This window comes from Silene latifolia, chromosome 8, assembly GCF_048544455.1.
Source record: "Silene latifolia isolate original U9 population chromosome 8, ASM4854445v1, whole genome shotgun sequence".
In the NCBI taxonomy this organism is placed as follows: domain Eukaryota; kingdom Viridiplantae; phylum Streptophyta; class Magnoliopsida; order Caryophyllales; family Caryophyllaceae; genus Silene; species Silene latifolia.
In genome coordinates, this window is record NC_133533.1 from 3,790,815 (window position 1) to 3,805,630 (window position 14,816).

At 38.1% G+C, this 14,816-nt stretch overlaps 3 protein-coding genes across 5 annotated transcripts; 1 reads left to right on the top strand and 2 right to left on the bottom strand.

Annotated features, from left to right (window-relative positions):
* Window positions 1-448: 448 nt before the first annotated feature.
* LOC141596063 (uncharacterized protein At4g19900-like) lies at window positions 449-1,981 on the bottom strand. The gene has a single exon (XM_074416082.1). The coding sequence runs from the start codon at window positions 1,893-1,895 to the stop codon at window positions 510-512; it is 1,386 nt and encodes a 461-aa protein (XP_074272183.1). The 5' UTR covers window positions 1,896-1,981; the 3' UTR covers window positions 449-509.
* A 212-nt stretch (window positions 1,982-2,193) lies between these two features.
* LOC141596062 (protein RTF1 homolog) lies at window positions 2,194-6,106 on the bottom strand. Of its 2 annotated transcripts, none has more exons than XM_074416081.1 (2): window positions 5,847-6,106; window positions 2,194-4,367 (listed from the first exon to the last, which is right to left on the bottom strand). In XM_074416081.1, exon 2 carries the CDS (start codon window positions 4,363-4,365, stop codon window positions 2,434-2,436), a length of 1,932 nt encoding a protein of 643 aa, XP_074272182.1. In that variant the 5' UTR covers window positions 4,366-4,367; window positions 5,847-6,106; the 3' UTR covers window positions 2,194-2,433. The 2 variants fall into 2 exon arrangements, with proteins under 2 accessions (XP_074272182.1, XP_074272181.1); XM_074416080.1 differs by having other exon boundaries at window positions 2,194-4,370; window positions 5,847-6,105.
* A 2,011-nt stretch (window positions 6,107-8,117) lies between these two features.
* Window positions 8,118-11,924, top strand: LOC141593998 (epoxide hydrolase 3-like). 2 transcript variants are annotated; one of them, XM_074414215.1, is made up of 5 exons: window positions 8,118-8,292; window positions 9,049-9,266; window positions 10,016-10,186; window positions 11,005-11,240; window positions 11,451-11,924. In XM_074414215.1, exons 1-5 carry the CDS (start codon window positions 8,223-8,225, stop codon window positions 11,695-11,697), a joined length of 942 nt encoding a protein of 313 aa, XP_074270316.1. In that variant the 5' UTR covers window positions 8,118-8,222; the 3' UTR covers window positions 11,698-11,924. The 2 variants fall into 2 exon arrangements, with proteins under 2 accessions (XP_074270316.1, XP_074270317.1); XM_074414216.1 differs by having other exon boundaries at window positions 9,052-9,266.
* Window positions 11,925-14,816: the final 2,892 nt, after the last annotated feature.

Below are 14,816 nucleotides of genomic sequence, written 5' to 3' on the forward strand. Positions count from 1 at the left end.
TTAATTGGTTGTCCAGTCTCCAATTGACAAGTCTGAGACACTGACATCAAAATCGCTTGCTGAAAATCCTAAAGGGTCAGCATTAAGCTTACGGTTTTTCTAATATGTATCCTAAGATTCTAAGAGTACATGGTAAGTTTATTTGAAAGGAAATTTTAAGGAGAAAATACGAGCAAAACTGAAGTACAAAATTATTCTCTCGTTACCGAATAAAACGATAAGACGGTTATGCGGGATTATGAAATCGTTTTTTTAGGGATCCTTAAAATAAGAGCGGATGGTTCAATAATTTCATCTCTGCCAATGAGAATGAAGCAAACTCTTTAGTCAGTCGTTTACCTCTTCGTGAGAGCACTTGCGGTGAGGTGATTATACATTGTTGTCGACGGTGGACACCCCGGTTTATATATATAAAAAAAATTAAAAAAACCTTATATAAGCCCCTATTCCATCCAAAAAAAATGAAAAAAATTTCTTGTAAATCAAGAAATTAGGAACATATATGATATTTACAAAGTTGAAATTGAAGAATTGCAAAAAATACAATTACTCTTCATTAAATGACTAATTATACTTCCATCTTCAACCATAATCCCTCTACTTTGTCTATTCCACAAATGAATAGCATAACTTTCTTCTTCAATTTGCTTAAGCTTGTCATTAATCCATTGCAAGTGAAACTCATTCTTAGGCTTTTGGAATAAGCTCCCAACCCGAACCCAATCCACTACATAAAACGCCGGTGGGGGCAAAATCGTAAAATTCTTTTGTCGATCAAATCCCTCGCTTTCGTTTAGCCTCTCAACTACCCTTGATACTAGGTAAGGACCATTATGTCCCCATTTGTTGCCATCGAAAGTTAAGGCAAATTCCTCGATAAACTTGTTCAGAAGAGGGTGTTTCTTGTCGAAAATTAGCAATGCATTGTTCAATCTACTCCATTTCTTTGTCTTTGGATCGATCATTTGTGCTCCGATTGAATTCTTCAGCTTATTTAGCTTCCTTAATACTATGAAATCGGTGTCCATATAAATTCCGCCATACTTGAAAAGAAGGGCAAGTCGAAGCAAATTCGAGAGGTTTTGCCCTAATGATATGTCCCCTATCTTAACATTTCCCTTCTCTAACTCATTATACCAATCACCACCCATTGTATTCTTGAAAAGAAAGCGAAAATCGGGAGCGATTGCCATAATCTTGAAGTTCATCCTTAGAAAAGGTCTCAAGATTTGGGTTCCTTTGTATGTATCCATGGAGTTTGAAACAATGAGCAAGCATGCATTTGGATGAAACTTAAAAAGACTTTCAATGCAAAACCTCTCTCGATCTCCAAACGACTCAAGGGACGATATCCATGTCATGAAAACTCGAATTTTGCAAGAATTCTCTACGAAAAATTGCTTCACTTGCTTCGAAAACAACCTTGATGGAACTTGTGACAATGAAAGGGTTCTCAACACCGGTTTTGCCTTACGAGATTTGAAACTCTTAGCTTGGGTGAAAAAAGTTGAACTAGGAGAAAATGTGAGATGGATTTTCCTTGGTATGTCTTCTTTCATAGCATATATGGGTGTCGAAGACGAAAATTGCGAATTTTGGAACTTTTTCTCATGAGCTTGTTTGGCATTTTCCATAGAGAATGAAGGTGTGAAGTATAAGAAAATGGTGAAGGAATTATATGCAAGAAGAACAAGGATAAAAAAACCTAAAAAAGAGGTTAGAGGCAAGCAAAAACATGAAGAAATTAGGAATTTTGTAGTAATATTATTAGAGGAAATTGAGTAATATTGTTTAGAGAAATCATCCTCCTTAGGATTATTATTATTATTATTATTATTATTATTATTATTATTATTATTATTATTATTATTATTATTATTAAGGCGGGTTTCCATGACGGTTTTTTATATGTTAATTTTGCATGAAATGAATAATATTAAGGGATCAAGGGTTAAAATTAAAGATTGTAAAAAACATGAGTGAGAGAAATACAATTTCAATTTTCACAAGTATGGCATGACATATGAGTGTTTAATGATCAATACATTTACCTTTGAGACTGATTTACAAAATCGGAAAAGCAAAAAAAAAAGTAAATTCTTGTATAAGACCGTCTCACAGGACTAATTACCGGTATAATCAGATGCATAACACGACAGTCAAATGAGTTCGCATTGAAAAACGACACAAGGATTAATGTCATAAAAAACTCTTAAATAAAAATGGTATAAAAAAAGTTTTACAAACATTCCTGGAAGTTAGTTTTCCAGTTTATGATCTATATGAACTTTAAGAAAATAAAACAAACCTCCATTTACGGAAATTTGCCGGAAAATAAATATGAGAGTTTGTAAGAATACTAATAGTACAGTAATTGAACAACATCATATTACCTTTCTGGGTTATCTTCAAGGAGGAAATCCGAATGCATAATCATAAAAGACCTCTTCGCCTTTTATAATCACTCACAGACAGAGTCAAAGCATGTCGACGACCGTCATTTTCAGGCACTCGATATCCAATACTCGACTCAATCCTCTGCTTCCTTGCCATGAACCCGGCTAGAACACCTTGGGCTCCGCCATATTTCTGTAGGGAAGTCAACGAGATTGGGAGGTCAAAATCATGCAGCATGTGAAATTCTGTCCCTTGGTCCACCGGGGCACTGGTGTCGGTCAACTTACCGGCCCCGGCTGCCGCCTCTAAGGCGGCAGCTGTGGCCACCACCCCATTTGCTCCTCCATTGTTCCCGACATCTTCTTCAACTTCACCATTTGCTTTATTACCGGCACCTCCTGCATTATAATAATTCTGAGACCTAGTCCATCTTCTGGAAAAGGGGTCATACCCTGCTTCTCCTTGTTTCAGGTTAAGATTTACGGGTTTCAATTCAGATGCATTCTTAAAGTTTTCAACTCGGTTCTTTCGGTTCATCTCAGTGAGTCTTTGAGCTTTCGAGTCTTTAAAATCTCGGGCATTTCGGACTTTATCTAATTCTTGTAGCCTAGCCTTGATTCTCTCCACTGAAGCTTCGTCGTTCTTGTATTGAGCGGCTTCCATCTCCCTTCGAAGCTTTTCCTTCTCAGCTGCTATATTTAATGGCCTTGTGGTAGCTGATTTCTTCTCCTGTAATATTTGCTTCACAGTTTCAGCAGAGTACACAAAATTGTTAACTCTTTCAATTTCGGCCTTTTTGTCTGCAACTTCACTCTTTGTGGGCAGCCTCCCATTTGTGCGCTCCACCTCTTTCTTCCATTGATTGTACTCTTCCTCGAGAGGAGGAGAGTCCGAAATCCTAGCCATTTGCCATCGAGCAGCCGAGGTTTCACTTCCCCATACACAATTCAGGAATTTGTATGTCATCTTATTGTCAAGCTTGTATTGTTTGTTAGGGTCCGAGGCATCAACATTCCGAACTATGCACAGTCGGTAGATACTTTGACCCGACTTCATGCCAATCCCAACCCGTACAAAACACCCGACAATTAGTTCCTCAAAGAAAGGGTCCATAAACCATTTTGAAAGCTTGGACCTCCGAATTGTAATCCCCCTTATGTCCTCGTATGTGGGGATATTGGATCGATGCTTCGACATTTCATCATCACTATTATCCATTCTCCTACCCCTCTTTGATCTTCCGTCATCGCTCCTGGATTCACTTTCACTATCACTTTGACTCGAACTGCTCAAGCCAGCAGAAGTAAAAGCTTTTCTTTTAACAGGGGAATGCCCTCGGGAACCCGAGCCAAATCTCGAGGAATCCAACCCCTGTTGCCTCATCCGTTTTGCACGAAGCTCGTTCAGGGCATCAGCTTTATGAGCTGCCTTGTCAGCAGACCTAGCTGATGTGCGGACCCCACGAGAGGAAGCTAGTGAAGGGGTGCTCTCCCTCTTAGATGGCTGAGGTTTATTATCAGTCTTCCACCTCGATTTCACACGCTCATGCAACTTCTTATCATCTTGCTTCGTTGCTCGTTCGGACAGGATCAGCTCCCTTTCAAGCTCAGTCATCTGAGCAAGCTGTTGTCTATCGTCCTCGTCCTTGTAAAGGTCGCTCCCGACATCAGAATCATCGCCACTACCACCCTCACGACCCAAAGCTTCTTCGCCCTCATCATCATCTTGGCTGCCCTGATCATCATCATCTCTATCTTTACCCCTCTTTTTTAGGGGAACTTGAGACGTAGAGGACTTCTTTCCCCCATATAAGTGATTGTCATCGGAATCTTCGTCCTTAGAGTCACTGCCATCATCAGAATATGGATTCTCATGCCGTCTTCTGGACGGAGGACCAGAGTGCCTGCTTCTACTTGATCCTCCAGTTCTTCCCGCTGCCTCTAGCAGCAAATCATCCAAATCTGCCATATCTGCTGGTATATATAACAATTACTCTATTCTGAGATTTATCATTTGTACGTCCGTAGTTTACAATGTTCCCAAGAACAACAATAAATGTCTTGATCATGCGTAATATCATCACTCGACCTCTCATAAATGAAAGACCCACGCAAAGTTAATAACTTGAAATTTTTGTGTTCCCGCTTTTTTTTTTCTTATTCACAGGCGAAATAGGATTTACTTTTAACACAAAGAAAATACATTTCTTAAAACTCGAGGGGACAGAATGTTTGTATTTCCTCCGGCCCTCTTTATATAACTCAAACGCGAAAGCGGAGCTAGCAGAGGCTGCCGCTCACCTAAGCAATCAAAAGTTACAATCTTTTAATTTAATTTTTTCATATTTTTGAAAGTTGCGTGATTACATTACTAATCCGTTCCCACCTCCCAAATTTTCAATCTACTCCAAATCATCCAAATTAAGTAGTTTTTTATTCAAATCTTTTATTATTAACTCCTTCATCAACTCGAGCCTAGAATTCCGATACAAGTCGCGACAGCTCCAAAAACAAGACCACACACATACACACACACTCATTGAGAAACAACAAAACACGAATGAGTTATATAACATCACTATTCTTTGATAAATCATCCAAGAATCTCCATAACATCAATAACTTGACAGGTCTCACACTCTCACTTAAATTTTAAGCTGATTTTTGGTACAGAAGTGACCGATAAGTCAGTTTGACTGATATTTACTCAAATTTCAAGCTAACTTTGTTCGACAAAATCAATTCAGACGAATCAAAGAATCCATAAAATAAATAAAATTGATCAATTCTTTCACTTCTTCACCTGCTCAAGCTAAATTCAAGACACAAATCACTACAGTTCATAAAAAACACCTTCATATCGCCGAATAATCCATCAAATAACCCAAGGTACTCAAAATCTCGCAAAATATATCAAATTGATCAGTACGTCACTTCTTTACCAGCTCAAGCTCAATTCAAGATCACGAATCAAACAATTCAGCTCAAAAACAAGTTCATATCGCCGATTAATCAATCAAATAACTTAATTCACTCAATTGATCAATATTTTCGCTTCTTCACCTGCCAAAGCTCAATTCAAGATCAAAAATCATAACAATTCAGCTCAAAAACACCTTCATAAAACCTTATTCACTCAAAATCATACAAATACATCGAATTCAGCTCAATTCAAAATCACAAATCATAACAATTCAGCTTAAAAAAACAAGTTCATATCGCTGATTAATCAATCAAATTACCTAATTCACTCAGAATCTTCTAAATCTCATTAAATTAATCCGAACTTAAACAATCAACAATCTGATCACAGTTCTAAATTCACAAATCAAATAAATTCAACAACAAATCATGATTTCAAACACTTCAACAACTAACATCAGAAAACTTTTGACTCAATGTGACTGATAAAAAACTAAAAACTTCAACAACAAAAAGTGATGAAATTACCAGAAAAACTTGATTAAATTCAATGCGCTAGATCTTCTGCGATCTTAACGGCGATACAGAAATCTTCATCTTTGCTAAAAATCCGCCATTGTTACTGATTTTCTCTTTCCTCAGCCAATCATTACCGTTAATTTCTCTCTCTAGAAATCCTCGTGATCTTCTTCTCTTTTCTCCCCTCTTATCTTTTTTTCCTTTTTCCTTTTTTCTTTTTTCTAATTTTTGATTTATTTGATGTTGGTTTTCAGGTTTTTGTATAGGTGGGGTCGATTCTTGTTTTTTCCATTTATAAAGATTTGATTTGAAAGCTAATCCGGATCCTACAAGGTTTCTTAATTCGTTTTGATTTATTTATTTATTTATTTTAGGAATAATTTGTTAATTTATAATTTATAGCAGAAATTAAAGAGAGATTTGAAGCGGTGAAATGAGGTTTTAAAGATGTCACTCGGTTAAATTTTAAGAGAAGAGTGTGTTTCCTTTGACGAATTTTAAATAATTGAAAGCTAGAAATAGCGCGTCAAAAAGTTCATCAGTTTCAACTAATTTAACATTTTATGTTGTTTTGAAGCTCATCGCGGACATTTGATTTTTTATATCAACTAGTTCTGATGATCGGTTGTGTGTAATTGATGGTTTTGGCCAATTTAGAATTAGTGAAATGAGTTGCGGTCACATTTCTCCAGTTTAATGTATTTTATTTGGTTACTATTTTAAATAAGATATAGCGCGCTAAAATTGATTTGTGGTTCAAATATAAATTTTATGAGGGTCACAAAGTTGTGCAATTTATTGATACACTTAGTTCGCAAAATCACATTTATTGATAGGTACACTCTCCGATATAGACTTAACAAAACTACCCAATTCAAATGGACTCAACTCAAACTCAAACTCAGCGTTAACAATAACCATAATCCGAATTTGATCCTAAGATCAAAAGGGAAAAAAAATTGAACGAAGCGACGAGAAATGAACTAACACAATAAAAACAAATTCTTTAAAATTCGATCTTAACTCATCAAGTCTTCTCCAATATGTAGACTAAAAAACAACCTTACTGACACGAATATGGCTACCATTTCATCTTAGATTATATTCAATGTATTTTGTTCATTGTTTTTTATGTTGGACTATGTTCAATGTCTTTTCTTTAAGCCTTTGCATTTAGGCCCTGTTCTTTTGGACTTAAAGTCACTTAATATAAGTTCACTCCAGATCCTATAAGTTCGATTCGATTCGATTCGAATCCTATAAGTTCGATTCGATTCTATAAGTTCGATTCGATTCGATCCTATAAGTTCGATTCGAGATCTTATAAGTTCGATTCGAATCCTATAAGTTCGATTCGATTCGATTCGAGATCCTATAAGTTCGATTCGGATCCTATACCTCACTTAATTTAAGTTCGATCGATTCTATAAGTTGATTCGATCTTATAAGTTGATTCGAATCCTATAAGTTGATTCGATTCGATTCGAATCCTATAAGTTCGATTCGATTCGATTCGAATCCTATAAGTTCGATTCGATTCGAGATCATATAAGTTCGATTCGATTCGATTCGATCGATAAGTTTCGATCAAAAAAAACATGACCTTAGACTACAAGTAATAAGTACTAGATTTAATGTTAGTAGTTATTTTTTTTTAATATAAATAGAGGCCTTTGGCCATCATTTGTAACATAAATATTGAAGAGAGAATTGAGATGGAAAAAAAAAAGATCTATTGAAATATTTATTCGGTGCTAGACCTATAATACGAGTAATGGTGAAATACTCAAGACTTATTGAATATTCCTCGGGCTAAAGCTTGATCGCGTCAAACTCTAACGATTTTTATTGAACGCGTCATTCACGAATTACAAACTTATAAAACGAATTTTTTTCTTTTCTTTTTCATCTCAATTCTCTCTTCAAAATCTATATTACAAATGAAGGCCAAATGCCTCTATTTATATTAAAGAAGTAACTACTAACATTGAATCTAGTCCTTACTATTTGTAGTCTAAATGCAAAGGCTTGAAGAAAAGACATTGAACATAGTCCAACATCAAAGATAATGAACAAAATACATTAAACCTAGTCTAAAATGAAATGATAGACATATATGTATCACTTACCCGTTTTGATAATTATATACTCCAAAAAAACCGGAGCTAAATACTCGATTCAAATAACCATTTTCCGTCTAAACACCTCATATAGTCCGTATTTTAGAGGGGGAAACGGGTTATTTAGATCGAGTATTTACGATCCGAATTCATCAAAACAGTCAACACTCAAAACAGTCAACACTCCCAAATATTTTTTAGACTTGTATAAGTCTCTTCTTATTCTTATACTCTCCGGCCACAATTTCTAATATCTTCCAACAAAATGGACCAAATTCAGCATCGTTACATTCAAGTACGAGGTTTGAAGCTTCACTTTGCTGAAACTGGCACAGGTTTTCCTTCTTTTCCCTTCTAACTAATCCTTCATTTTATCTTGCAATTAAATCCATGATTATCACTCATTTATTAATTAATTAATATATAAACAATTAAACATCTGTATTTCAAGGCGTTTTTACACAAATTTATATCTGAAATGGACCCAACCATCAAAAAATCCTGATCCATATTATATGGTCACATTTACTAGTAACTTGGTACGCTCTACGCACTTACCACCGTCTCAAATAAGAATTTGTACGTTTTTACGGATCACTCTATTTTAACCAAATGGTTTCCCTTAACCATGAGGTCAGGTTCGATCCTCGTGGAAATGGAGGAAACTGTTTGACTAGTCGTTTATGTTTCCTGAGAGCACTCGGGATGAGGGAATTATACACCGTTATTGACAGTGGATTCCAAAAAAAAAAAAAAAAACTGATCACTCTATTTTTATGGCGGAGCCAGGATTTAAAGGCAGTGGGGAGAAAATTTTCAGCGGGGGGAAGGTAGTTATAATATAAAGCAACCTCGAAAAAATTTCAAAATTTTAACTAAGTTTCAAAATTTTGGAACGCCGGTGGGGGCGACCGCCCCTGGTAGCCCCCTCGCTCCACCACTGTTAATTTTATGTATATCTTACACTAATTAATGCTTATTAGTAATTTGGTACGCTGTAGATTCGTTTTACGCTTAACACCGTCTTAAATAAGAATTTGTGCATTTTTTTGACGATTATTCTACTTTTGTGTACATGTGTGGGTGATTAGCAGGATCAAGAGTGGTGATATTACTGCATGGTTTTCCAGAAATATGGTACACGTGGCGGCATCAGATGATTGCTCTTGCAAATGCAGGGTACAGAGTTATAGCTCCTGATTTTAGAGGTTATGGTTTATCTGAGGTACCATCTAACCCTCAGTCGACGAGGTTTTTGGACCTTGTACTTGATCTCCTTGGTATCATCGATCATCTTGCCCTTTCCAAGGTCAGTTGGTCTTACGTAAAACCGTTGTATCTTTTGTTATTGCTATCATTAAATGAGGTTACAGACTCGCAGTAGCGAAACCAGGATCTGTAGCTGTATTAATTTAAATTTTTCCTAAGGTGACGGAATGGAATAAGGTAAACGAGAAAATAGAAAACAAAATTAACTAAAAGTTTCAAATTTTTTCCTTGTTGAAGAACAGTACAACCCTTTTCGTCTCTAGGTTGTTAGCTAGTTTTAGTCGCTAATTGACTAGCTAAATTAGCGACAAGGTGTTTAGCTATTGACAAAATTTAGTGGCAAATTCTGTTTATAAACCAGTTATCTACGAAAATTAATGCTTTGCTACTGAAAATTCAGACTCTAAAGCATGTTTGGCCTAACTTGTTGAAAATGAGTTTTTGTTTTTGAAGCTTAATTTTCTAAAAGTGTTTTTCAAAAGCAGAAGCACCAAATTGTTACTTCTATTTTTATAGGTAAAAAAATGGTTTTTCGGTTTTTGAGAAATTTTTTTAGCTTTTAAATAATGATGTGTTTGGCCAAAAAGTGTTTTTAAGTCCATAAACAATTTTAAAAGTCAGGTCAAACACACACTAAAAAGACTTTTCCTTGTTACGGCACTACGTACAAGTGTACAACGGTCTTATTTGAGATTTTGAGTTATTTCCGCACCTGTATATTCAATTCTTCAGTTTGCAGCTTCTTGGAGAATGTTTGCAGGTGTTTCTCAATGTTAGAAATGTTTGCAGGTGTTTCTCATAGCAAAGGATTTTGGAACAAGGGTTGCATGCGTCTTTGCGTTTCTTCATTCAGATCGTGTCCTAGGACTAATCACACTTGGAGTGCCATACGTACCTCTCGGCGGCCGTTCAAAGAGTCTTGAACAAATGCCCGAGGGCTGCTATATCTCGAGATGGAGGGTAAATTGTCCCTTTGTCTTTACAACTTCACTAAAAGATGATTATATGAGACGGTTTTATACATGAGATCGACCTGATCAATTTGTAACTCTATAATTGAATGAAGGATACATTAGGATGTTGGTAGTGTCACATGTGAAAACGTCTCAGACAAAACTCGTTGATTCTGCACTGTACAGTTAATGTATTATACAACTGGTTGTATATACAAGTTATTTAATGTAGTTGAGCTTTATTATAAAGTTATCGAGCTCTACTAACAAAATTATCGAGCTATGATACAAAGTTATTGAGCTTAACAGAATAATTATTAAGCTCAATAACTTTGTAAAATAGCTCAATAACTTTTAAAATAGCTCAACAACTTTGTGTAAGAGCTCAACAACTTTGAAGCGGTTGTAAAATGCTACTATACAACTGGTTGTAGGATAGTATTTATGCGCTAACTATGTTACTAGCTTTTTCTGATGCAAGATTGTCAAGGGTGTGTTTGGATTGAGAGATTTGGAGGGAAAGGGAGGGGAGGGGGAAGGAGGGAAGGGAAAGGAATGGAAGGGGAGGGGAGGGAGGGAGAATGGAGGATGTGATTTTCCCTCCAAATCTTGCCTATGTTGGTGGGGAAATAATTTGCCTTGTAGGAGGGAAATGGAGGGATCCATTTTCCCTCCCCTCTAAATCCCTCTACCTTCATTTTGCTAACCAAACAATGGATTTCACACGCTTCCAATTCCCTTCCCTCCCCTCCCTTTCCCTCCAAATCTCTCAATCCAAACACACCCTAAATTTGATTTCTTACCTAGCCTGAATTTTTATTGCAGGAGCCTGGAAGAGCAGAAGCGGATTTTGGCCGTTTTGATGCAAAGACAGTAGTAAGAAAAATATACATCCTGTTTTCCAAGACTGAATTGCCAGTTGCTGAAGAAAACCAAGAGATATTGGATATGGTAGATTTATCGAATCCTCTTCCTCCTTGGTTATCGGAAGATGACATTGCATATTATGGTTCATTGTATGAAAAATCCGGGTTCGAGACTGCTCTTCAGGTTCCATATAGGTAACTCATTCATTCCTTTTGCATATGTTATCACTGCAACAAGTGGTTGTAGTTATCTTGTTCGGAAATTACAGTTTCGAGGGCTTAACAAAAAAGGAATCTGAACTTATATGGTGACTTCTATTTTTGGTTTGATCGCATCTGAATCGGGTTGCAGAGGACTCTGAAGTCTGAACTGTCAACTGTTAACCTGGATTTCATCTATTGTAGGTCACTTGATGAAGAGTTTGACGTACATGACCCGGTATTGAAGCTTCCGGCAATGATGATTATGGGCAGAGATGACTACTCGTGGAAGTTTCCGGGGATTAAAGAGTACGTCGAGAGTGGTATAATAAAAGAACGTATCCCAAATTTGCAGGTCCATATCTTGCCTCAAGGTTGTCATTTTTCTCATGAACAAATCCCTAAAGTGGTGAACAAGCTGATCCTTGATTTCTTAGCTAACAATGCATGACATGAAGGTCGTATACTCGTATTGATTTCGGGTAAATGGACGTTACTAGTAAACGCTCGGTATGATCTTCTCGAGTTTTATGATGGTCGGATTGATTTCCGTTGGAACTACATTATCGTGTCCATGAAGTTACGATAAAAGGCCAACGAGAATGTCATGATAATGTAAAAATGACAAAAGTTGGTTGCGAGATTCTCAAGGCTTTTGATCGCGACTCCAATGGTAAAGATGTTTTCGATGTTCTGGGTAGAAATGAGAAAAATAACAATGACAATATAATCCTCAGTATCATTGGGTAATGCTATCTCATTTTCTTTTCTCGAAATAGAGTATCAATATTTGACTTTTATGAGTCAATAAAAAGAGCATGATCTTTTTGCCAATTGGTTGTGAATGCATTCCTATTTCCTTGTCAAGAGATCTAGATAGTCACAATAAACCACGGTTAACCATCAATTTAATTAGATGAAATAATGGAGCACCGATTTGCTAGATTGATGTTCAAAGTCTATTCGTTTATCATCCTAATTTGACTCAAATTAGGATAATTACTAGTATTAATATTAATATTAATACTATTAGGGTAATTTGATAACTTGTAATTTTCTTTAAAATCTTATACCTAAAATAACATTTTCTTACAAACCGATCTGCAAGGGATCAAACAAGAGTTACATAAAGGAAGTAAGAAAGCTCCAAACAGGAACATAACAAGCAAAGGTGGGCCTCACACCGACCCTACTCACCACGGCTGAGGGCCGGTATGAGGCCGACGCGCATAGCGGCTCGTCTGAAGAATAATCCGAGTTGGGGGCAACCATCCCTTCAAAGATCAAACAAACCGCATTGCCCGCCTCTCATCCGCAGTAAGAGGGACCAACGAAGCGTCCATCTTGACCTTGCTACCCCGGGAGATATATTTCTCATACTCTTCCCGGGTCTCACACCGCAAGTGAATGGGACTCTGGAAAGACCGAGGCAATGGTTAGTCCTCCGGCACTTGGACGTACACCCATCGCTCTTGCCAGTCTTTGCAGGAAGTAAGCTTGTTTACGGAGACATATCATGTCTCCGTCTGCACGCTGTACCACCCCACCTTTCGGGCGATTGACGGCCGAAGACTATGAAGTCGGCGGAATAAGTTGACCGTAGGGACCTCCCCTTTAAAGAGACAGAGCCACACAAAGCCGATTATCGTCCTCATGGCCAACGGATGCAGTTGGGCCACGGCAAGGTTCATAGCTTTGATGATGGCCATGACGTGTTCGCTCAAAGGAAACCGGAGCCCATACTCCAAATGCCTGATGTACACGCCGATATGGCCCGGGGGAGGGCAACAGACCACCTGACCCTCCTCAGGGATAACAATTTTATACCCCTCACCGAAGGAGAAATGATCTCCGAAAAGAGTTGCTCCTAATCGCTTGCGAATTTGTTTGTCCGAGGCACGGTCGAGGCCAGTCCTGCAGGCCTCACCATGATCCGGGATGGTCGTCCTCTCACCATCAACAGGAGCCCTCTCACCATCATCATCAGCATCATCCTCATCCTCCCCTTCCTCCGGAATGGACAGGCCAACTAAGGGAGAAGGAGACCTAGGGCCCCCAAACCTTAGCGGGATGGCATCTAGTATCCCCTCCTCGTCAAGACGCGACGGGAACCCCGGCGCGAGAAGTGCTAGTCCCGGCATCAGTAGAAGACATGTTCACAACAAATTACTAGCAAGATAAAAGAAAAAATTCGTTTGTTTACCTTAAAAAAAAAAAAAAAAAAACTCGCGGATCAAAGACTCTGAAGATTGGAAGGAAAGGAAGCCCTTGAAAGTTTAGAAAGATGAAGATTTTGGAGAAAATTTGAGAAAATGAAATTAGCGACCAAAATCACGGAAAAACTGCCCTATTTATAGGGAAAAAGCCCATGAAGAAGGACCAATCGAGCACGACCCATGAAGCGACGGCCAATCGGCGAGCGACACGTGTCGAGCATGCAACCACGGAATGTCAATCGTCGCAACGCTTAAACGTCAATCAATGCAACAGTGACCAAGCGTCTTCAACACGCCCATTCACATCTCTTCGACTATTCATCTTCCTCAACAAATTCCTAGGTATCTAGTCTCCGCCGCCACCGATCAACCAAGCTAGGAAGCACGGCCGGGGCAATCAAAATCAACCGGACTCTCGGCCCCCGGTCTCGGCCGTCATGTTCTTTTTTTTCCACATCGGATGCCCTTTACGCATCCATGTGGAGGGGGATATGGTATATGGTACGGCCTAACAAGAGCCACGCCGATGCACAAGAAGAAGCCGATCTGAGAAAATTTGCGAAAATTACTTGTGCAGAATATATGCTCAACATACATCGGAGCCCATACCACGGCATAGACTACGCTGGGGGCAAATTGATGGGGCATATTCTGCACCGTTGACCAAGTCAACACACTGAGCAAGGTCAGAGACATCCACAAAGAAAGTCAACATATCGGACACCCTAGCCGATGCAATCCATCGGCTGTCACTGGTCCCGGCGGCACCTAGCCACCGGGAGAGACATATCCGCGTACTCATATCCAAGACCCGTCGGCCGGCCTGTCATAGGTCCATCGGCCGAGGGTAGAACGGTCTTTCCACCTGCTAGCCACTTGGCCACTTGGCCACTACGTGACAAAAGGTGAAAGTCTATAAATACTCCTCAACCTTCATTGAGGAAAGGATCCCACAACTTAACCTAAATACACTATTCATCTGGTAATATCCTCTTTATCTCTCTACAATACATACCTAGCCAAGTAACACAACTTAATCCTTTAAGTTCACTGACTTGAGCGTCGGAGTGAGTACGCTTGGCACAAAGCCAAGCCCTCAGTTCGTTCAGTGTTGCAGGAGAAGTGATAAGTAGCATTTTAGTTGTATTTTACCCCGCATTTATACCTTATTCCGACTCGATTTTGCGTGCTTGATTGTTTAATTAGCTCATCTATTTACTAATTTATAATAATTAGGTGTCTTAGTCATATTTAATATTTAATCGTATTTTTATTGTAATATTCGCATTGCTATTAATTTACTAATTTATAATTATTAGTCATTTTAGTTATATTTAATAATTAGTCGGATTTT

Coding starts and splice junctions, on each gene's coding strand:
- LOC141596063 (XM_074416082.1), bottom strand. CDS start 1,895: ATGGAAACCCGCCTTAATAATAATAATAATAATAATAATAATAATAAT.
- LOC141596062 (XM_074416081.1), bottom strand. CDS start 4,365: ATGGCAGATTTGGATGATTTGCTGCTAGAGGCAGCGGGAAGAACTGGA.
- LOC141593998 (XM_074414215.1), top strand. CDS start 8,223: ATGGACCAAATTCAGCATCGTTACATTCAAGTACGAGGTTTGAAGCTT. Junction 8,293..9,048: donor CTTTGCTGAAACTGGCACAG/GTTTTCCTTCTT, acceptor GTGGGTGATTAG/CAGGATCAAGAGTGGTGATA. Junction 9,267..10,015: donor ATCATCTTGCCCTTTCCAAG/GTCAGTTGGTCT, acceptor AAATGTTTGCAG/GTGTTTCTCATAGCAAAGGA.